General features: G+C 48.4%; 1 protein-coding gene across 1 annotated transcript in view; it reads left to right on the top strand.

The window, feature by feature from the left end:
• Nucleotides 1-1,428: 1,428 nt before the first annotated feature.
• PRKCI (protein kinase C iota) overlaps nucleotides 1,429-22,538 on the top strand; it is a 93,726-nt gene continuing 72,616 nt past the window's right edge. The window contains exon 1 of the mRNA XM_041002664.1: nucleotides 1,429-1,583. Coding sequence (XP_040858598.1) covers nucleotides 1,483-1,583 — 101 coding nt within the window. The 5' untranslated portion in view covers nucleotides 1,429-1,482. The remainder of the gene's footprint in view (nucleotides 1,584-22,538) is intronic.

The following is a 22,538-nucleotide window of genomic DNA, read 5'->3' as shown; positions in this document are numbered from 1 at the left end:
CAGACGGAAAATCTTTTTTTTTTTTTTTTAATTTTTTTTTATTGTTGTTCACATTGTATTATGCGATACAGTTTTATAGGCACTGGGGATTCCCCCCACCCCTCCCATTCCCCTCCCCAAAAAATCTTTTGTCTCTTTCTCTCTCTCTCTCAAATTAGCCTTTCAAATTTAAAAAAAAAAAAATTAAAGAAAGCTTCATTCTCTAAATCAAGGCACTTTTCAACGTAACAACTTGGTAAAAAAAAAATGTCAAAAAAATTTTTTTTAAATGAGAATGCTCATTAAGATCACGTGATCCAACTTTGAGGCAGTTGGAAGACATTCTGTCAAGCTAAAAGTCTTGTATAACTCCGATGAGTCAGTGCTCCCAGCCTACTTTATTATCCTTGGTAACGCTATTTAATTCTTCGATTATTCCAGCTCTTTTGGCATGTGTTGGCAGCAGGATTAAATTAGGGATTCGGTTTATGCTGTAAGAATATGACAGAGCCAAGCCCAGAAAGGTCAGGAACTGGTTTGTAAGGGTGGATTGTTTTGAATCTTTGATTAGCTGCTGTCAACAGAGTAAATGCTAATGGATGAAGGGATTGGCCGATTGGGTAAGTATTAATTCAATACTTGAACCATGTAAATAACAGTACAGAAAGGTACAGGAACGGGAGCTGTAAAGGAAGAAAAAAAATCTGTCTTCTGTCATGCCATTTAGTTGAGCTTCTTCCTTTATTACATTCAATATTTCAGGTATTATTAGATTCATAAAAGAGGCGATGCCGAACAGGTGACCACATTGTTGTTGTCAAAAGCGGCACTGCATAACTAAGATGTAAGCAGCTGAAGCGGGGCTTGGTCAGGGTCGGGGCGCTGAGGATGCCTCCACGTCGGCGTGCTCACGTGCCCGGCTACCTACAGCATTTGCACGGAGCGCGCAGCAGCCGCGCTCTGCACCAGGCATTCCACACGCCAGGAGCCGCAAGTCCCAGAATCCCACCGGGACTCCAAATCCCAGAAATCCGCATGCCAAGCTATCCCGGAGGCCAAGTCGGCTCCCCGCAGACGCGACCAAGGTGGGACCCTGGGGTGAGCGGCCGTCGTTCTGGGGCTCCACCGCTGTTCCCGGAGCAAGCAGCGTCGACGGAAGCACGGGCGCGATGCCGTTGTCACAAGCCTCTCCGAAACGCTCCGTCCTGGGCTGCTGGACTCGGGGGCCAGAGACTCCCGCTTCCTCTCCCCCCATCGCCACCCCCGGCCGGTGGTTCGGCCCGGAATGCGGGCGTCGGGAGCGAGCCGGGTGGGCGGGCCCGAGGCGGGCGGGCGCGCGGGGCCCGGGCGGCGGTGGCGGCCGCGGGCGGTGGGAGGAGCCGCGCGGTTCCGGGGCCGGGCCGGCCGGTCGGCGAGGCGGCGCCGCGGGCGAGGCGGGCAGGTAGGCGGCGGTCCCGCTCGGCGCCCGGCGGGGTCCCCGCAGCTCGGCCGCGGAGGGAGGCGATGCCGACCCAGAGAGACAGCGGCACCATGTCCCACACGGTCGCGGGCGGCGGCGGCGGCGACCATTCTCACCAGGTCCGAGTGAAGGCTTACTACCGCGGGTGAGTGTCCCGGAGCGCGGTCGGGGCGGGAGGCGAGGGCATGGCCGGCTGCCTCGGCCTGGAGAGGGCGGGCTGGGAGGCTCGGAGGTGCTGGGGCTGCGCGGGAGGCTGCGAGGACGGCGGCGTGGGGGTGCCCGAGCCGGGGGCGGAGCCTGGGGCGCGGGAGGGGAGCACCCCAGGTGTGCAGCACCCCAGCCGGGGGCGCCAGGAGGGGAGCACCCCAGGTGTGCAGCACCCCAGGTGTGCAGCACCCCAGCCGGGGGCGCCGGGAGGGGAGCACCCCAGGTGTGCAGCACCCCAGCCGGGGGCGCCGGGAGGGGAGCACCCCAGGTGTGCAGCACCCCAGCCTGGGGGGCGCCGGGAGGAGCCTCGGGCTCGGGGTGGGGTGCACCTGGTGGAGGAGAGCGGCTAGTCTGGTGGGAGGTTTGCAAGGGCCTTCGGTCATTCGATCTGGGTGAATTTGGGGTTGAGCGTTGATGATGCCTCGTTGGCTAAGTTTGCCACGGACTGGAAGACGGGACTGCCGCCGGTAATTGGCCCCTCTGATGGCCAGCAGGCCCCAAATCTCTGGTTCTTTGAGTTAGGTTGCTCCTCACCGCCCAGAGAAGTTCACAAAAGTGTATCTGGATTCAGGTTAGGCATGAGTTAGGTTTAGATGTAAAGTAAATGATTTTTCAGCATTGTTCCTTGAGTATTTAGGGCTCGCCTACAATGATTTGCATCAGTGCAAGTTAAAAAAATTTGTGACCCTCTTTGTCAGTGCTGTTTTAAGGACCATCCAATAGTGTGAGCATTGCAAGTAAGAAGAGGAGGAGGCCCGGCCTTAAATTCTGTGATCTGATATTTTTACCTAAGTTAATAACTTCTGTGGTTACTGCAGGCAGTCCAGCCCCAAGGTCATTGTGTTAAATTCATACTCTGTCATCAGTCGTTCAAAATGTCTCCCTCTGAATTCGCTAGTGGTTTGAAATCTCATCCAAAAATAATGTGTAGAGGCATTAAAAAGGCAACATGTTTTGATGAGCATACATGTTTGAGATTTAGGGGTTAACAGCAAAGCCAAGTGCTTTGGCTGGCTCACTGCTTGCCCGGGCAGAAGTAAATTGCTGAAAAAAATCTCAAGCACTACAAGGTTGGAACCGCAATGCATGCCTTCTCATTCTTGAGAGGATCAGTGGAGATAGCAAACCTTCAAACTGATTACAAAGAAACTAGAAGCCTGTAATTTTCTGATGGATTCTGGCTGGCACGGATCTGCGGGGCTTTGTTTAGGAGCTCGCCTGGGTTCAGGAGTATTTTAGAAGAGTTTGAAATAGGATTATAACTGCTTTTACTTCAACCTGGGAGGACTCAATCAAGGAGGTTTTGATTTTAACAGTACCAAGAAATGTTTGGATGTGTCCAAGTTTGTAGTTGTCACAAGAGTTATCCTAATTAGTTTCATGATTTTGAACTTTTGAAAGGTGAGATAAACGCATCTCCTGCACATTTTATTATCTTTCCTGTAATTTGATACTTTGCTGTCTGTTCCATCTCAGAAAGTTGACAGTCCTTGAGTTAAGTGTGGAGAATGAAATATAATAGGTGTTCTTTATTATTTATTTATTTATTAGGGTGTCTGAGTGTTGGCAGTTTAACTAGATTTATAAATCAGTACGTGCAGGGGCTGGCATTTTGGGCTAAGCTGCCATTCAGTGCCAACACCATGTAATCTGGTCTTTGCTACTCAGTTTTGCCCATCCAGTTCCCTGCTCATGTGCCTGGGAAAGCGGCTGTTGATGTTCCAGGTTCTTGGGCCCCTGCCATCCATGTGGGAGACCTGGAGGGAGATTGAAGCTTCTGGCTTGTGCTGACCCAGCTATGCCATCTGGGGAGTTAACCAATGAATGCAATCTTTCTCTCTGCCTCTCCCTCTGTCACTCTGCCTTCCAAACAAATAAATAAGTCTTAAAAGAAAATGCATGTTCATGGCAGGCAAGGGCAGAGTGTCCCATTCCGTTTCCCCAGTAATCAAAGGTTCTTCCAGAAGTTATGTGTGCTTTTTTTTTTTTCTTTATTTAAACTTTAAAGGTTGAGTTCCTGTGGTTTGTCAACCTAGGTAGTATTTATTGGTTGATTTCACTGACAATGAGAAATTCACTCGCTGTGAACTGTTTCCTCACAGCGTCTCTCACTTTTTAAAAATTTAACTATGATTTTTAGTTCCGTGGGCTACATTTGCAATTCTTAATAATATGAATTCTTGACTTAGGTAATCTCCCATAACTTTATGTAAGGTGAAGAAATTAGTACTTAGTCCTATTTTCTCCATTTTTTTGTTAGTGTATGTGTAAATTGACCCACTTAGTAAATTGAAAGCATTGTAAATACCTTTGGGAAGAAAGGCACCTCCGTCTGCTTCAGAAATATAGATGCTTTATTGCTTCAGGTATGAAAATGGAAAGAATAACAGTATACTTATATTTTTCAAGTATCTGGCATAATTTTCTTTTAAGTCATTCATTTGAACATTGTTTTCAGATTTAGAAAATTTTGCTAAGACACAAGTCACCCCATGCCCTTTAGTGCTTTAGAGTCCATGAAAAACTTCATTTTTAAAAACATCAGACTCTAACCTTTACCAAGTTCTGCCCTTTGAAATCCTAACAACTTCTGTTATGATTACATGTTTATTAGCAATAGTCTAAGCTAATGGTGGTGGTATTATACAGCCAGCTACTTATTAATATGGGTGAGACTAAAATGAGTCACCAAGGTTAATAAACAGGTTGGCTGAGTAGAATTTGACTTTAAAAAATACAAAATCCTTCCTTATACCAAGAAATGTAATAGCAGTTTGCATTTGAATCTGCTTTTGCTTCCCTTGTATCTTCCAAATGACGTTTGTCATATAGTTTCCCTCTACCTGCTTCTGACTATAGTTCTTTCCAGTGGATGTTGGAATAACAAGAAGTTTCTAGTGAATAAATTGCTATCTTTATTCAAAGATGTATGCAGTGTTCTTATTCTGCTGAATTGGATCTTGGTGAAAACATTTTTCCCCCTAGCTGTGCAACAGACATTTCGTTTGCTTGCTTTTCCCCCTAGTTTTTAAGTAGGAGATGTGTAGTCCTGAGACTCTGATTTTACTGGAGACCACCAGAGAGGGCTGGTCTCAACTCCTGGGTCCTTCTTTCCCCAGCATTGGAGCCTTCCTTGAGACTTGCTTTCCTCAGACGTTACCTAATGGTGTTTAGAAGAAGAGAAACAGGTTTTGTTGGTTTGTGATTGATTGCCATTGTATGTGCTTTTCCTTATATGAAGTTATTTCATATCACAGCCAAAATTTTAGTAAGACTGTCTGAGTTATTCGTATATATATGTCAGGATTTTGTAAGAAGTTGATAAAAATACGTTTTAAGTCACTGCTGTTGAAAAGTGTTAACAACTTGGAGGATTCCTTCTGTGCACATCTAGAAATAAGAGTTTTATTCTTAGCCTATTTGGAATGTATGAAGTGTGTAGGATCCTTCCTACTGTGGACAAGTCTTAGCAAGACTTGACTTTAAGAGCATTGCAAAATTATTTTAGCAGTGTACTTTTGGACTGGTTCTGAGGCAATACAAATAGAATCTTGAGTTAAGGTTTGGGAGAATGTTAGCTGACTAGTCCTAAGATTTCTGGTGTGATACTTAACCATAGGGCAACTGGTCTAAAGCTTGGTCCAAGACAGAAGAATAGGGCATGGTATGATGGTGACACACAGCTCCTGTTGTTTGTAGAGGGCATGGTGTGATGGTGGCACACAGCTCCTGGTGCTTGTAGAGGGCATGGTGTGATGGGGTACACAGCTCCTGTTGCTTGTGGAGGGCATGGTGTGATGGTGGCACACAGCTCCTGTTGCTTGTAGAGGGCATGGTGTGATGGGGTACACAGCTCTTGGTGCTTGTAGAGGGCATGGTGTGATGGTGGCACACAGCTCCTGTTGCTTGTAGAGGGCATGGTGTGATGGGGTACACAGCTCTTGGTGCTTGTAGAGGGCATGGTGTGATGGTGGCACACAGCTCCTGTTGCTTGTAGAGGGCATGGTGTGATGGTGGCGCACAGCTCCTGGTGCTTGTAGAGGGCATGGTGTGATGGTGGCACACAGCTCCTGGTGCTTGTAGAGGGCATGGTGTGATGGTGGCACACAGCTCCTGGTGCTTGTAGAGGGCATGGTGTGATGGTGGCACACAGCTCCTGTTGCTTGTAGAGGGCATGGGCACACTCGTGCTGTGGATGGGTGGCGCACAGCTCCTGGTGCTTGTAGAGGGCATGGTGTGATGGTGGCACACAGCTGTGCTTGAGGGCATGGTGTGCTGTGGTGGCACACACCTTTGCTGAAGGGCATGGTGTGATGGTGGCACACAGCTCCTGTGCTTGTAGAGGCATGGTGTGATGGCACACAGCTCCTGGTGCTTGTAGAGGGCATGGTGTGATGGTGGCACACAGCTCCTGTTGCTTGTAGAGGGCATGGTGTGATGGTGGCACACAGCTCCTGGTGCCTGTGGAGGGTGGATGCCTAAGCTTCTGGGCAGCAGGTGAGACCAGAGCTGACCATGTACAAGTGAGAGATCTGAAGAAACAGAAACCAAGGAAACAGTGGAGAGAGAAGTATCTCTGCATAGAATTCCTGCTGGGGAACCTAGGTTCTTGATTGTTTCCTTTTTTTTTTTTCCTTTTCCTTTCCTTTCCTTTCCTTCCTTCCTTGACTTATTTGTATTGGAAAGGCAGATTTACAGAGAAAAGGAGATACAGAGTGAAATGTCTTCTGTGTGCTGGTTTGCTCGTCAAGTGACTGCAAGGACCAGAACTGTGCCAATCTGAAGCCAGGAGCCAGGAGCTTCTTCCAGGTTTTCCATGCAGTTGCAGGTACCAAGGCTTTGGGCCATCCTTTACTGCTTTCCCAGGCCACAAGCAGGAAGCTGGATGGGAAGTGGAGCTGCCAGGACACAAACTGGTACCCATATGGGATCCCAGCGCATTCAAAGCGAGGACTTTAGCCACTAGACTACAGTGCCAGGCCCTCTTTCTCTCTTTCTTTTCGTTCTTGAGTTTGATTGTCTCATTTTCTTTCCTTATTGGACTGTACAGTGTGAGGTAGGCACTGAGAGGAAGTGTGCCTAAGTAGGTTCCCAGGGCTATATCCTGAAGGTATTAGAATGTCACAATGTGGGCCGGGTGGCGTGGCCTAGCGGCTAAAGTCCTCGCCTTGAACGTGCCAGGATCCCATATGGGTGCCGGTTCTAATCCCGGCAGCTCCATTTCCCATCCAGCTCCCTGCTTGTGGGCTGGGAAAGAAGTCAAGAACGGCCCAAAACCTTGGGACCCTGCACCCGTGTGGGAGACCTGGAAGAAGTTCCTGTCTCCTGGCCTTGGATTGGCATAGCACCGGCCGTTGTGGCTCACTTGGGGAGTGAATCATCGGATGGAAGATCTTCCTCTCTGTCTCTCCTCCTCTCTGTATATCTGACTTTCCAATAAATAAACAAATCTTAAAAAAAAAGAATGTCATAATGTACGCCTCAAACTTGTCATTGGGGAAGATTTTAAAACGAGAGGTCGAAAGTTCAGATTTGCATTTTAGATTTCTTTGGGAATTAGCATGGATGGATTTGTGGTGGGTGAGACTAGTTTGGAGGCTTTTGAAAAAGTCAAGAGATGGAAAAGATGCTGTGGCTCTATTGGAGATTTTAGAGGGCAGGACTAAGATGAGTGAAATATTTATTGTCTGTCTGGAGAGGAGCCTGAAAACTCATGTTTCTTGTCCGAGAGAGGCTGGGGAATACAGAAGGAAGACACTGTGAGAGCAGGTGGTTCAACAGCTGAAACAATAGAGTTTTAGGTTCTCCCAAGGTTTTTTGTTGTTGTTGTTGTTGTTAAGACAAACAAAAATATTTACTTAAAACAATTGAAAAGCAGAGTTATAGAGAGGAGAGGCAGGGAGATGAACTGGTCCGATGCCAGGAGGTTCTTCCTGGTCTCCCAGGTGGGTGCCGGAGCCCAAGGACCGGATCATCTTCTGCTTTCCCAGGCACACCAGAAGGGAGCTGGATCAGAATCGGTGCAGCTGGGACTCGAACTGGTGCCCATTTGGGATGCTGGCACTGTAGGCAGTGGGCTTGCCAACTGGACCACAGTGTCTGCCTTCTCACAGTTATTTTGATAAGAATGTCCAAACTTAACTGAAAAATAGTTATTGTGTGGCAAACATCAGCTTAGCTTATGTTAGAATGTGGCTAGGAAATATGATGGAAGCAGAAATGTTACCAGCGACCAAATACAGATCCCAAAGACAGGGCACGAAAGCTTTTTTTTTTTTTCCCCAAGATTTTATTTGAAAGCCATAGTGCCAAAGAGATCTTCTGTTCATTGATTCACTCCCCATGTGAGTACTCTGACCAGGTCTGAGCTAGGCTAAGGTCAGGAGCCAGGAACTGCATCCCTGTCTCCTGCTGAGGTAATAGAAACCCAAGTATTTGTACCGTCTTCTGCTTTCTCAGGCACTTGCAAAAATGATGGAAGATATTTTAAAAATTACTATTGTCCTCTTGACACTTCGTACGTCCTCGACAGCCGGCGTGAGGCCCCTTCCTTAGGCTTTCACTGCAGGCTGTCTTTTGAATTTTTGCCGATCAGATTGGCAAAAATTGTGTATTTATATATACTGCTGATAATTTATTTCCTCGAGATTGTTGCCATATCTTTTTTACTCATTTTTCCCTGTATTATTTTCCTTATTAATTTGCTGTTGGAACGTTGATGTTTGATGTTTGATTAAAGTTTCCAGCATCTCCCCAATCTGTTGCTTTTCTGCTATTTTTTATTTTTATATAATTAAATCTGTCATTTTTTCTCCTGTGACTTCTGGGTTTGATTTCTTAGATAGGTTTTTCGTCTGAAAACATTCTGTTTCCCTACGATCATACAGCTTTTTAAGGGATTGTAATTTCAATAAATCTGGTAGTTTTGGATTTAGGCATTTGTCACATATTGATACAGTTTACTTTTTTTTTTCCCCCAAAAATGTATGTTTTAAAGATTTATTTGTTTTATTTGTTTGAAAGGCGAGGTGATAGGGAAAGACAGAACTTCCATTGCTGGTTCATTCCCCTAACGATCAAAATGACAGGTTTGTTGCTAGGCTGAAACTAGGAGCAAAAAAAATTCTTCCAGGTCTCTCTAGGTGAGTGGCAGTGACCCAAACACTTAGGCTATCCTCCATGCTTTTCCACGCCTTAATGAAGCTGGATCAGAGGTGGGGAAGACTGGACTTGAACTGACACTCATATGGGATGCCTGTTTGTGGCTGGTGCTGTGGCATAGTAGGCTAACCTTTTGCCTTTGGCACTGGGCATCCCGTATCGGTACTGGTTCATATGCCGGGCGCTCTGCACCCACATGGGAGACTGGGCACAAGCTCTTGGCTCCTGGATTTGGATTTGTTTAACTATGGCCATTGTGGCCATTTGGGGAATGAAGCAACAGATGGAAGATCTCATTCTCTCTGTAACTTTGGTTTTCAAGTGAAAGTAAAAATAAATCTTTTAAGAGAAAGTTTTATTTAGTTGAAAGGCACAGGAGGCCTAGCGTGGTAACCTAGTGGCTATAATCCTTGCCTTGTATGCACCGGGGTTCCATATGGGCGCTGGTTCATGTCTTGGCTGCTCCACTTCCCATCCAGCTCCCTGCTGTGGCCTGGGAAAGCAGTCAAGGATGGCCCAAAACCTTGGCACCCTGAACCTTGCATGGGAGATCCAGAAGAAGCTCCTGGCTCTTGGCTTCAGATCAGCTCAGCTCTGGAGGTGGCAGACACTTGGGGAGTGAGCCAGGGGGTAGAAGATATTTCTTTCTGTTTCTTGTTTTCTCTGTGAATCTGCCTTTTCAATAAAAGTAAATGAAATATTGGGAAAAAAAGAGTCAGAGAGGGACAGAGACAGTTCTTCTGTGTCTTGGTTCACTTCCCCCATTCTGCAACCATGGGGACTGGACCAGGCCAAGGTCAGGAGCTAGGAACTCTTTCTAGGCCTCTCTTGGAGGTTGCAAGAACTAAAGTGCTTGGACAGTCATCTGCTGTCTTCCCAGGCATATTAGCAGGAAACTCAACCAGACATACAGTGTAGTCTGAACTTGAATTAGGCACTGTGACATGGAATGCAGGCTTCTCAAGCTGCAGCTTAACCCTGCAGTGCCACATGCCTGTTCCACTAACCCAATTTTTAAGAAAGATTTATGTATTTTTATTGAAAAGGTAAATATACAGAGAAGGAGAAACAGAAAGGAAGATGTACTGTCCACTGGTTCACTCCCCAGGTGGTCACAACTGCTGGAGCTGAGCTAATCTGTAGCCAGGAGCCAGGAGCTTCTGGGGTTCTCCCATGAGTGTAGAGTCCCAAAGCTTTGGGCCTGGATGGAAAGTGGAGCTGCCGACATATGAACCGGTGCCCATATAGGATCCCAGTACATGCAAAGTAAGGTTTTAGCCACTAGGCATTGTGCTGGGCCCCACTAAAACCATTTTTAAGGGGTTTCTTCTATGAGTGAAAGAGCAGTTTTGTTATATTTAGAATCTCTTACAATGTGACTAGGTGTTTTCTAGTTCATTGATTTTCAGCAGGCATTTATTTTTACACATACCACCATTGATTTTATTACTTACATTATAGAATCATTTTGCCAAGCTTCTATTCCTAATTTTACTTGGCTATTCTCCATATTTTCTCTCCCAGATGAATTTTTTGGCAATCATTTAGGTTAAAAAATTATATTGTCAATTTGATTTGAATTGCACTGCTTTTATGGATTAATTTGAGGATTGAAAATATTATAGTATTTATCTTGGCCTTATAAATATGTGGTATGTATATTCATTCATTTTTTTATGTTTCTCATTAACAGTTTATATTACAACTCCCATTAGTAGGTTTTGCACATTTCTCAAGTTTATTCTAATAGGTTTTATAACCTTATTGGTTTTATGAATGAGTTCATTTATTCCCATAATCTTATTGCATCATATCCCTAACCCACTTTTTCTAATATTTAAGTTGAACTGGTTGTTTTATTTTTGCTTTCTTAGAATTTATAGGTAGAGGTCATCTATTAGTAATAGGTTTTCCTCTTTTTTTTTTAAAGATTTATTTTTATTATTTTTTCATTGGAAAGGCGGATATACAGAGAGGAGGAGAGACAGAGAGGAAGATCTTCCGTCCGATGATTCACTCCCCAAGTGAGCGCAACGGGCCGATACTATGCCGATCCGAAGCCAGGAGCCTCTTCCGGGTCTCCCACGCGGGTGCAGGTTCCCAAAGCTTTGGGCCGTCCTCGACTGCCTTCCCAGGCCACAGGCAGGGAGCTGGAAGGGAAGCGGGGCTGCCGGGATTAGAACCGGCGCCCATATGGGATCCCGGGGGTGCAAGGCGAGGACCTTTAACCACTTGCGCCACCGCGCCGGGCCCGGTTTTCCTCTTTTTTAAAAAATATGAATTAACTTATTGGAAAAGCAGAGTTACAGAGAGAGAAGGACAGACAGAGATCTTCATTTGCTAGTTCACTTCGCCAGTGGCTGCATCAGTGGAACTGGGAGCCAGGAGTCTGGAGTTGCTTCTGGGTCTCCCACGTGCATACAGGAGCTTAAGGCCTTGAGCCATTTCCCACTACTTTCCCGGGCATATTAGCAGGGAATTTTATTGGAAGCATAGTAGCCAGGACTGGAACCGGCACCCATATAGCCACAGGCTGAGGCTTAGCTTGCTACACCACTGTATATTCCTCTTTTATGCCTTTTTAAAAAAGATTTATTTATTTTTATTGGAAAGTGAGATATACAGAGAAGAGGGGAGACAGAGAGGAAGATCTTTTGTCTGTTGATAACCTAAGTGGTTACAACAGTCCGAGCTGCACCGATCTGAAGCTAGGAGCCAGGAACTTCCTCCAGGTCTCCCACGCAGGTGCAGGGTTCCAAGGCTTTGAGCCGCCCTCAACTACTTTTAGAGGCCACAAGCAGGGAGCTGGATGGGAAGCAGAGCCACCAGGATTAGAACTGGCACCCATATGGGATCCTGTCATGTGCAAGGTGAGGAATTTAGCCGCTAGGCTACCACACTGGGCTGTATTTTATTTTGTTTTATTTTATTATTTTTAAAAATTTTTGATGGTTTTTACATAGTTGATTAGAGTGATAAGGGTCAAGGACTATAGGAAGGTGGGTGAGATCACCATTTCCACATTCTCTTTTTTTCCTTCCTGTATCTGGGGGAAGGGTAGGATAAGGAGAGAAGCCACACCCATCCTCCCAAAGGCCTCTGTACTCTGGGGTGAAGGACAACCACCTGACACCATCCCAGGGTCCCCTATGTGGGGCATGCTCTGAGGGTCCTGCTCAAGAAGTTTTGATAGTTGAACTGTTCAGAATTGCTGCCAGTCTCTCCACTCCAAGTATGATGAAATCTCTCCAGACTCCACTTGCTGCCGTAGTTCACCTTAGAGTCTCCATTTGCCCAGATATTCACTGCCAGTACTTGGCTGGGGTGTTCGATCAATTTGTTCTGTCCTCCATCTTCTACCAGGTAGTCTCTGCAGACTGCAATGTACTGCCATATCATTCTTGTGCACCTGGATGTGCTGTCCACTGCTCCGTCTAAGTCACTGAGGAGGCCCAGCTCTGACATATGCATTGCATGGTCAGACCGTGGAACCTGCAGTTCTCTCCGTGGTTGGGGTTCTGAGTCTGGCAGTTCAATTGGGGAGATTCCCAACGAACCTTCGTCTAAAGTGATCCCAGACCAGATTCTTGTGTGTGCCTGCCAGTTACAGGGTCTGGCACAGTCCGTTGCCCCGGTCGGCTTATCAATACATTGGTGGTTGCAATTGCTGGGTCAGTTCTGTCTCCAGCTCTGTCTTTTATACAAACCATTGGGTGTTGGAGCCAGCCCACTCCTGTCCACCACGCACTTTGCCTTCACGTACAGCCGTGGGAGCGGCAACCTAGTCTGAGTTACCCATAGTAACTCCCACCAGGCCTGCCCCTTGCCTTGGTTCCCATGTTTGCCAATATGTGCAGCAGACAGGTCCAGTCTGTCTGGTGCACCCCAGACGCAGCCCACACTTGTGTCGACGGACACTGCAGTCATGTTCAGACCAGACAGTAGTCCCCACTCTGGCCTTCTCATTCACCAGTGGGAGCTACAACCCAGCCTGAGCATCCCCTCAGCTCCCTAACCAGGCCTGTTCACTGCCACAGATCTCATGTGTGCCAGTGGTTGTTCTGACCCAGCTTGGCCTAGTCCCTTACCTGTCATTTCCTTTTTCTTTGGATGCTGTAGTCTGGCCTGACCCGGCCTACCCCTAGTCCCACATCTTGCTGGTGGGTGCTGGAACCTGACCCTACTCAGTCTGCTCCCCTGGCTCATGCAAACAGGTAGGTGTGATTGCCTAGCTCAGCCTGACCTGCGCTTCAGCCTGGTTTCTGCAGTTGCCAGTGAGCTAAGGTTTGCTCAGCCCTGCCCATTTTGCCCCTTCCAAAACCAACCTGCATAGTAGCCAACAGATGCAGCTGCTTTGCCCAGCTTGCCGGACTTCTAGGCCTGGACCACGTGCTCACCAGTGGGAGCTGTGATCCACTATGGGAATTTCCCAAATTCCCCCACTCAGCCCACTCCCAGACCCAGACCTCATGCATGCCAGCGGTGCTAGTCCCTTGCCTGGCTTAGCCTGCCCCTCCATCTTGACCTAGTATGAGCTGGTGAATGTTGTAGCCCAGCCTGCCCCACGCCATTGTAGGATGTACATGCGGGTGCTGCACCCTGGTCCTGCCCAGACTATTTTCAGTCCCTGTACCCATGAGTGTGGCAGGTTCCATGGTCACACCCAGCTGAGCCCATCATCACCCTAGCTCTTGAACTAACCAATGGGACTTGTATTTCCACAGGGTTGGGTCCACATATCTGTCACAGAATCTACCCCCGGACCTGTTTCTCTCTTGCGTTCTGGTTGGTGACATGCCTCTGCCTAATGTGACCCATCCTCTGTTCCAACATTCAGTCTTGTACTGGTATCTAGTCCTGCTAGACAGGCCCCCAGCCCTAGTTTTTGTGTGGACTGGCATGTGGTGGTCAGCAATGTTCCATGCTTACAAGCCCTACTCAGGAATCCCACGTGGGATGGTGTATCATTCTGACCCATACAGATCTTGCGGACTCTCCCCTCCAAACCACCAGGTCTCAGAACCCTCACTTACCTGCAAGTACAGTGGCCCTGTCACTGGGAGTGCCTGAGGATTCATTCCTTACCTGCATGTACAGTGGCCTTATCCATGGATGTCCACCCCCTCAAGAGCCTAGAGCTTGCTGCTGGGTGTCCAGGGAAGCCCCAGATTCACCCACCACTTTGCAGCGCTCACCACCAAGCATTGAGTCTGACCTGGCTCAGATGCCTCCAGCAGCCGCCACATTGCTGAGAGATCTGTCCATCCAATCCCCAAGGACGAATTCCCTTCTTCTTTTTTAAGATTGATGTATTTTGAAGGGATTAACAGAGAGAGAGGTCTTCCATCCAGTGCTTCAACCCCCCAGATGATTCCAATGGCCAGTCTGAGCAAGGCTGAAGCCTAGAGCTTCATCTTGGTCTCCCAGAGCGTAACAGTGCCAAAAACACTTAGGCCATTTTCTGCTGCTCTTCCCAAGGTATTATTAGAGAGCTGAATCAGAAGTGGAGCAGTTGGGATATTAGTTGGCCCATGTGGGATGCTGGCATTGCAGGTGGCAGTGTTACTTATATTGCCACAATGCCAACTCTAGGTTTTTTTTTTTTTTTTAGTGAGGTAGCAAAATTTAATTAGGAGCAGTACGCCTTGTCAAGCAGGTGATGCCTGAGGAAAGAGCTGATACCCAGAATGCATTCAGACCAGTGTTTATGGACCTAGATAGGGATCCTGTGTTTTTCTTACTCCACCCCCTGTGTGGGATTTGGCTAGGGAGGATATTAAGCACTTCTTAATAGTCCCAGTGGGGAAGGGAAGGGAAGATTTCCCTTAAACTGCCCGTGGAGAGGTGGCAAGACTCTGGATGAATGAGTGTTGGTTTGTTAGGTACGTTTCTTCCTTCATTCAGCCACGTTAGAGACCTGCTCAGCAAGGTTATTGAGTAGAAGCAATGCTTTAGCTATGTCAAGCTGCTCTGCTCCCAAGACTTGCAAGCTTTCCTCATCCGTCCACACAAACTTTTCAGTTTTCCTTCTTTCCTCCTTACACACCCAGGCTATTGTGTATCTGGCTCCCTTAACATTGCCCACTGAAGAGCATTGACCCATGAGCTTGTGGAGGCAACATGGGGAAAGTTCATCTTCTGTATCTCCTTCGAGCTGCTACGTGGTGGACATAGAGCTAGCTGCTTGTGATACTCTTTTCTTGTATCCTATGGTATTTGAAGGTAGCCTTGGAGAAAACTAACAACAGCACAGTTACACCATCTTACCCCATGGGCTGAAAGTCCCGCCTCATAACCATTTAAGATTTGTTAATTTTTATTGGATTATTGGAAAATCATAATTACAGAGAGAAGGAGAGACAGAAAAAATTTCTATCTGCTGGTTCACTCTCTAAATGGCCACAGTGGCTGGAACTGAGCAGATCTGGAGCGAGGAGCCAGGAATTTCTTCTCAGCCTTCCATGTGGGTGCAGGGTCCCAAGGCTTTGGGCGATTCTGTACTGTTTTCCTAGGGCGCAACCAGGGAGCTGGATGGGAAGTAGAGCAGCTGGGATTAGAACCAGCACCCATATGGGAGCCCGATGGGTGTAAAGACGAGGACTTTAGCCACTAAGCTCCTGCACTGGACCCAAGCTATAAGATCTGGGAATTAAACTGTATTATTTTCTTCTTTCTTCTTCTTCTTCTTTCTTCTTTTTTCTTCTTTCTCCTTCTTCTTCAACATTTATTTATTTTTATTGAAGGGCAAATACACAAGAGAGGAGGAGACAGAGAGGAACATCTTGTGTCCGTTGATTCACTCCCCAATTGGTGGCAATGGCCAGAGCCTAGCCAATCTGAAGCCAGTAGCCTCGTGCTTCTTCTGGGTCTCCTGTGCAGGTGCAGGGAGCTGGATGGGGAAGCAGGGCTGTTGGGATAAGAACTGGCACCCATATGGGATCCTGGTGTGTTCAAGGCGAGGACTTTAGCCGCTAGGCTATTGCGCTGAACCCTCAAACTGTATTTCTTCATGGACGGTCCCATGGGACAGCCAGTTTCTCAATCCTGGTCCCCTTTCTTGGAGAGGACAGTTCAGCGGGTCTTGTCTTTGCCTAAGAAAGAAATAAGCTGTGATTAAAAATAGTGATGAGCAAGCTAGAGAAGTTAAATGGGGGGAGTACATCTGATAGGACAGAGCGGCAGCTCAGCAAAGAACTGAGCACTGCATCTTTTTCTTATCTTAAAGATAAGAGGATTTTCCAGACAGTGCAGAACTATAGCAGTAATCTCCGTGAGGTATAATCATAGTGAGAACAATTTCATACACTGTCTTCAGAAATACCCAGGTTTCTCTTCCACCTTTGGAATGTGTGAGTATAGAAGTTACTTGCATTCTGAAGAGTTGTGAGATATACTCTGGTTTCTCTTCAGATCGAATACATCTTTCATCTTTTACTAAAGAATTGTGAGAAGTGTCTTGCTCTTTTATTTCCTTTTCACAGCAGTGTTTTCAGGAAGATGTTTGTAGATCATAATATTGAGAACTGATGACGGCACAAAGCTCTGAGTTAAACTTCAGGGGAATTTTTTTTTTTCCTTTTCTGCATTGACAAGACTTTTTAAACATTTTCTGTTGCTGTATTTTCAGATTAGTATTTTACAGGTATTACCTCAGTTTGTTTTCTATGACTCTGATTTTTTAAAAATTAAAAACGCTTTTTTTTTTTTAAAAAGTAAGATTAATTTGGAGTCTTGATACCTTAGGATTAAACGAATATTCTGTATCTTCAGACTCCTTTACCCAATTTTGTTATTAAAAATTAGGTCCGGCGGCATGGCCTAGCGGCTAAAGTCCTCACCTTGAACACGCTGGGATCCCATATGTGCGCCAGTTTTAATCCTGGCAGCCCCACTTCCCATCCAGCTCCCTGCTTGTGGCCTGGGAAAGCAGTCGAGGACAGCCCAAAGCCTTGGGACCCTGCACCCGTGCAGGATACCCAGAAGAGGTTCCTGGTTCCTGGCTTTGGATCAGCATAGCATCGGCCATTGCACTCACTTGGGGAGTGAATCAACGGATGGAAGATCTTCCTCTCTGTCTTTCCTCCTCTCTGTATATCTGACTTTGCAAAAAATAAATAAATCTCTAAAAAAAAATTACTATATTTATTTGAAATTCAGAGTGACAGAAATCTTCCAGCCATTGGCTCCCTACCCAAATGATTGCAGTGACCAAGAGCGAGTTAGGCCAAAGCCAGGAGGCTGGAGCTCCATTTGAGCTTCCCAAGCAGGTGGCAGGGACCCCAGTACTGGGCCATTTGCCACTGCCTTTGCAGATGCATTAGCAGGAAGCTGGACTGGAAGCAGAGCAGCCAGGACTCAAACTGGGGCTGATAACCTAACTCACTGTGCACAAAGCCAAATGCCACCCAGTGTTTTCCTATCAATGGACATTAGTCATGCCTAAACCTAGTATTATATTGGTGATTGCAAACACATATTTTTGTAATGAATAGACTATACTTAATTTAGGAGAAAAGGTTATATGGAGATGAAAGAAGGACAAATGCAATTCTTTGTTCTTTATAGAATTTGGATCTGGACATTCAAGCTTTTATTTTATTTTTATTGGAAAGTCAGATATGCATAGAGTGGAAGAGACAGAGAGGAAGATCTTCTGTCACTTGATTCATTCCCGAAGTGGCTGCAATGGCCAGAGCTGTGCCAATCCGAAGGCAGAATTCCAGAGCCTCTTCTTGATCTCCCACGTGGGTGCAGGGTCCCAAGGCTTTGGGCCACCCTTAACTGCTTTCACAGGCCACAAGCAAGGAGCTGGATAGGAAGTGGGACAGCCAGGATTAGAACTGATGCCGATATGGGATCTTGGCACGTGCAAGGCGAGGACTTCAGCCACTAGGCTACTGTGCCGAGCCCAGTTCTTTATTTTTGAAGGGGGAACATTATAATAATTTATTTCTCATTTCATTTGAAGTAGAGACAGAGAAGACAGATTTTTCATTTTCTGGTTCACTGCCAAGCTATGCACAATAACCTAGGGTTGAGCCAGGGGACTGGAAATCCATTTGGGAATACCCATATAGGCACCCAAATACTTGAACCATTACTTGCTGCCTGCTCGGATATACAGTATTGAGGAAAGAGTGGATGCCAGAGAGCTGAAAAACAAATGAGGAACACTGACAGGGGCTATGGGCACACCAAGTGATCTCCTATCCACCGGGACAAACACCTGTCCCTTTTGGGTTTTGCTTTTAAAAGAAAATGATCTCGGGCTCGGCACGACAGTGGAGTGGTTAAGGTCCTCACCTTAAACATGCCAGGATCGCATATGAGCGCTGGTTCTAATCCCGGCAGCCTCACTTCCCATCCAGCTCCCTGCCTGTGGCCTGGGAATTCAGTCGCAGACAGCCTAACACTTTGGGACCCTGTACCTGCGTGGGAGACCCAAAAAAGGCTCTTGGCTTTGGATTGACTCAGCAGCAGCTGTTGCACTCACTTGGGGAGTGAACCATCGGACGGAAGATCTTCCTCCCTGTCTCTCCTCTCTGTATATCCACCTTTCCAATAAAAAAAAAATAAATAAATCTTAAAAAAAAAAAGAAAATTATCTCAAGGAAATCTTTAGATTTTGTGTTAAAATATAGGAACAGTGGATGCCTAATACACCGTATTCTGAAACCCTATAGCAAATTATAAAAATGAAAAAAGCCTTTTTAAAATTCCAAATTCAGATAAGACTATTTAAATTTACACATTTTGGCAGTCTTTTTGGAAATGGAAAGTGTAATCTATTGGAGATTAGTTAAGTAAATTATGCTTATTTATGGTAAAATAATTTATGCTAATGCTTGAAGATAAACCTGGAAAAATCACCTGTACATAATTTATTTTATACCTTCAGAGTTTAATTTTAATATTTCAGTTCATTTTTAGCTTTGGTACTGTTGTAATCATCTGGTGATTGCGAAATGTTGTGAACATGGTACTTTTTCAATTATTTGATAGGTGTTTATATAAAACTCCTTTGAATATTTTAGTTCTGGAACTTAAAGAATGGTAGTTGATAAAACATTGTTCCTTCATTAGGTCTCCTAAGGGTGTGTGCTTTCACACTTGTAAAGATTACACAGGTGTTGTAAAAATACTTGTATGTCCTGATAAATATGTAAAATGTATTAAGGTTTTACTTATTTTAGAGGCACAGAGAACTTTTTTTTAAATCCAAAATCTTTTTTTTTTTTTAAGATTTATTTTTATTGGAAAGACAGATTTATGGTTCACTCCCCAAGGGCCCAAAATGGCCTTTTTATTTTTATTAGAAATTCAGATATACAGAGAGAAAGATCTTCTGTCTCATATGGGCGGCCCAAAGCCTTGGGACCCTGCACCCGTGTGGGAGACCCGAAAGAGCTCCTGGCTCCTGGCTTCAGACTGGCTCTTCTCTGGCATTTGCGGCCACTTGGGGAAATGATTCAGCAGATGGAAGTTCTTCCTCTCTGTCTCTCCTCCTCTTTATCTATCTGACTTTCCTATAAAAAGAAATACATCTTTTAAAAACTAATAAAAATAGTAGAAGGAATATTAGTTGTAAATAAAATTGCAAGAGCTAAACCAAAGGTAATACAATACTAAATTCCTAATGATCAGCAGACACAGTAAACAATAAAAAAGAAAAAACAATTAAAAGAGATCATGAGGGTAGGACTAGAGATTAGGGAAAGTGGCTAAACAGAAAATGAACTAGAGTGCTCTGAATGGTAAGTCCTTTTAGCTTTCAAGTGAAGAGATTTTATTATGAAATTAATTTTTAATGTAAAATGTCACTTATAAGTTAAAATGTATAAAGTGTTTCAATATTAAGGTAGAAAAGTTCATTCTTCTTAAGGAATTGTAGGAGAACATCCTTGTTCTGATTTTTTTTTAAGATTTATTTATTTTTATTTGAAAGGCGGATATACAGAGAGGAGGAGAGACAGAGAGGAAGATCTTCCATCCGATGGTTCATTCCCCAAGTAACCACAACGGCCGGTGCTGAGCTGATCTGAAGCCAGGAGCCAGGAGCCTCTTCCGGGTCTCCCACGTGGTTGCAGGGTCCCAAGGCTTTGGGCCATCCTCAACTGCTTTCCTAGGCCACAGCTTGGGAGCTGGATGGGAAGCAGGGCTTTCGGGGTCAGAAACGGCGCCCATATGGGATCCTGGCATGTTCAAGGCGAGGACTTTAACCACTGCGCCATCGCAGTGACTTTGGAAAATGTTTTTTTATTGATTTGGAAGAGTGACGGTGGAGAGAGAGCAATGTCTTCCGTCTGCTGGTTTACTGCTCGAATAGCTGCAGTAATCAGTCCTAGGCCAGGCCAGGACCAGGGCCAGGATTTCCATCCGTGTCTCCTAAATAACTGGTGGGGACCTGAACTCTTAGGCCATCTCCTGCTCTTTTTCAGGCACCTTATTTGGGAGCTGGATTGGAAATGGAGCAACCAGGACTCCACTGGTGCTCCTATGGGATCCCAGTGGTTCAGGTGGAGGCTTATTTTTCTGGATCACAGTTGTGGCCACAAGTCCTCCCTGTCCTCCTCCTCTCCCACCTCCTCCTCCACCTCCTACTCCTCCACCTCCTCTACCTCCACCTCCTCCTCCTCCACCTCCTCTACCTCCACCTCATCCTCCTCCTCCTCCTCCTCCTCCACCTCCTCCTCCACCTCCTCCACCTCCTCCTCCTCCACCTCCTCCACCACCTCCTCCACCTCCTCCTCCTCCACCTCCTCCACCTCCTCCTCCACCTCCTCCACCTCCTCCTCCACCTCCTCCTCCTCCACCACCTCCTCCACCTCCTCCTCCTCCACTTCCTCCACCTCCTCCTCCTCCACCTCCTCCTCCACCTCCTCCACCTCCTCCTCCACCTCCTCCACCTCCTCCTCCTCCACCTCCTCCACCACCTCCTCCACCTCCTCCTCCTCCACCTCCTCCACCTCCTCCTCCTCCACCTCCTCCACCTCCTCCTCCTCCTCCACCTCCTCCTCCACCTCCTCCTCCCCTCCCCCTCCTCCCCTCCCTCCTCCCCCCCCTCCTCCCCTCCTCCTCCTCCTCCCCTCCCCCTCCCTCCCCTCCCTCCTCCCCTCCCCTCCTCCCTCCCCTCCCTCCTCCTCCCCTCCTCCTCCCTCCCCCCCCCCCTCCCTCCCCTCCTCCCCTCCCTCCCTCCTCCTCCTCCTCCCTCCCCTCCCCTCCTCCTCCCCTCCCCCCTCCTCCTCCTCCCCCCTCCTCCCCCTCCTCCCTCCCCTCCTCCTCCCTCCCCTCCCCCTCCTCCTCCCCTCCTCCCCTCCTCCCCTCTCCCCCTCCCCTCCCTCCCCCTCCTCCTCCCTCCCCTCCTCCTCCCCTCCCTCCCCCCTCCTCCCCTCCCTCCCCTCCCTCCTCCCCTCCTCCCTCCTCCTCCTCCCCTCCTCCCCTCCTCCCTCCCCTCCTCCCTCCTCCTCCTCCCCTCCCCTCCCCCCTCCTCCCCTTTGCCCTCCTCCCCTTTGCCCTCCTCCCCTTTGCCCTCCTCCTCCCTCCTCCCCTCCCCCTCCTCCCCCCCTCCCTCTCCCTCCCCTCCTCCCTCCTCCTCCTCCCCTCCCCCTCCTCCCTCCCCTCCTCCCCTCCCCTCCCCCTCCTCCCCTCCCTCCCCCTCCTCCTCCCCTCCTCCTCCCTCCCCCTCCTCCTCCCCTCCCTCCTCTCCCTCCTCCTCCTCCCCCCTCCTCCCTCCTCCCCCTCCCTCCCCCTCCTCCCCTCCCTCCTCCCTCCTCCTCCCCTCTCCCCCTCCTCCCCTCCTCCTCCTCCCTCCTCCTCCCCTCCCTCCTCCCTCCTCCTCCCCTCCCCCTCCTCCTCCCCTCCCCTCCTCCTCCCCTCCTCCCCTCCCTCCTCCTCCCCTCCTCCCTCCCTCCCCTCCTCCTCCCCTCCTCCCTCCCTCCCCTCCTCCCCTCCCTCCCCTCCTCCCTCCTCCCCCTCCCCTCCTCCCCTCCCTCCTCCTCCTCCCTCCCCTCCCCTCCCCTCCTCCCTCCTCCCCTCCTCCCTCCCCTCCTCCCCCTCCTCCTCCCTCCCTCCTCCCCTCCCCTCCCCTCCCTCCTCCCCTCCCTCCCCTCCTCCTCCTCCCCCTCCCTCCCCTCCTCCCCTCCTCCTCCCCCCTCCTCCCTCCTCCCCTCCTCCCCCCTCCCTCCTCCTCCCCTCCTCCCTCCCTCCCCTCCTCCTCCTCCTCCCCCCTCCCTCCTCCCCTCCTCCTCCCCTCCCTCCTCCTCCTCCTCCCTCCCCTCCTCCCCTCCCCCTCCTCCTCCTCCCCCTCCTCCTCCTCCTCCCTCCCTCCTCCCTCCTCCTCCCCCTCCTCCCTCCTCCCCTCCCTCCCTCCTCCCCTCCTCCTCCCCTCCTCCCTCCCTCCTCCTCCTCCCCCTCCTCCCCTCCCTCCTCCTCCTCCCCTCCTCCTCCTCCCCTCCTCCTCCTCCCCTCCTCCCTCCTCCCCTCCTCCTCCCCTCCCCCCTCCTCCCCTCCTCCCTCCTCCTCCCCTCCCCCCTCCTCCTCCCCTCCTCCCCTCCTCCCCTCCTCCTCCCTCCTCCCTCCCCTCCTCTCCTCCCCTCCCCTCCCTCCTCCTCCTCCTCCTCCCCTCCTCCTCCCCTCCCCTCCTCCCCTCCTCCCTCTCCTCCCCTCCCCTCCCTCCTCCTCCCCTCCTCCCCTCCCTCCTCCTCCCCTCCCTCCCCCCTCCTCCCTCCCCTCC

The sequence above is a fragment of the Ochotona curzoniae genome, unplaced genomic scaffold (genome assembly GCF_017591425.1).
Source record: "Ochotona curzoniae isolate NIBS_2020 unplaced genomic scaffold, NIBS_Ocur_1.0 scaffold_2587, whole genome shotgun sequence".
Lineage (NCBI taxonomy): Eukaryota > Metazoa > Chordata > Mammalia > Lagomorpha > Ochotonidae > Ochotona > Ochotona curzoniae.
The sequence above is the reverse complement of the archived record's forward strand: the minus strand, read 5'-3'. Positions and strand labels throughout refer to the sequence as shown.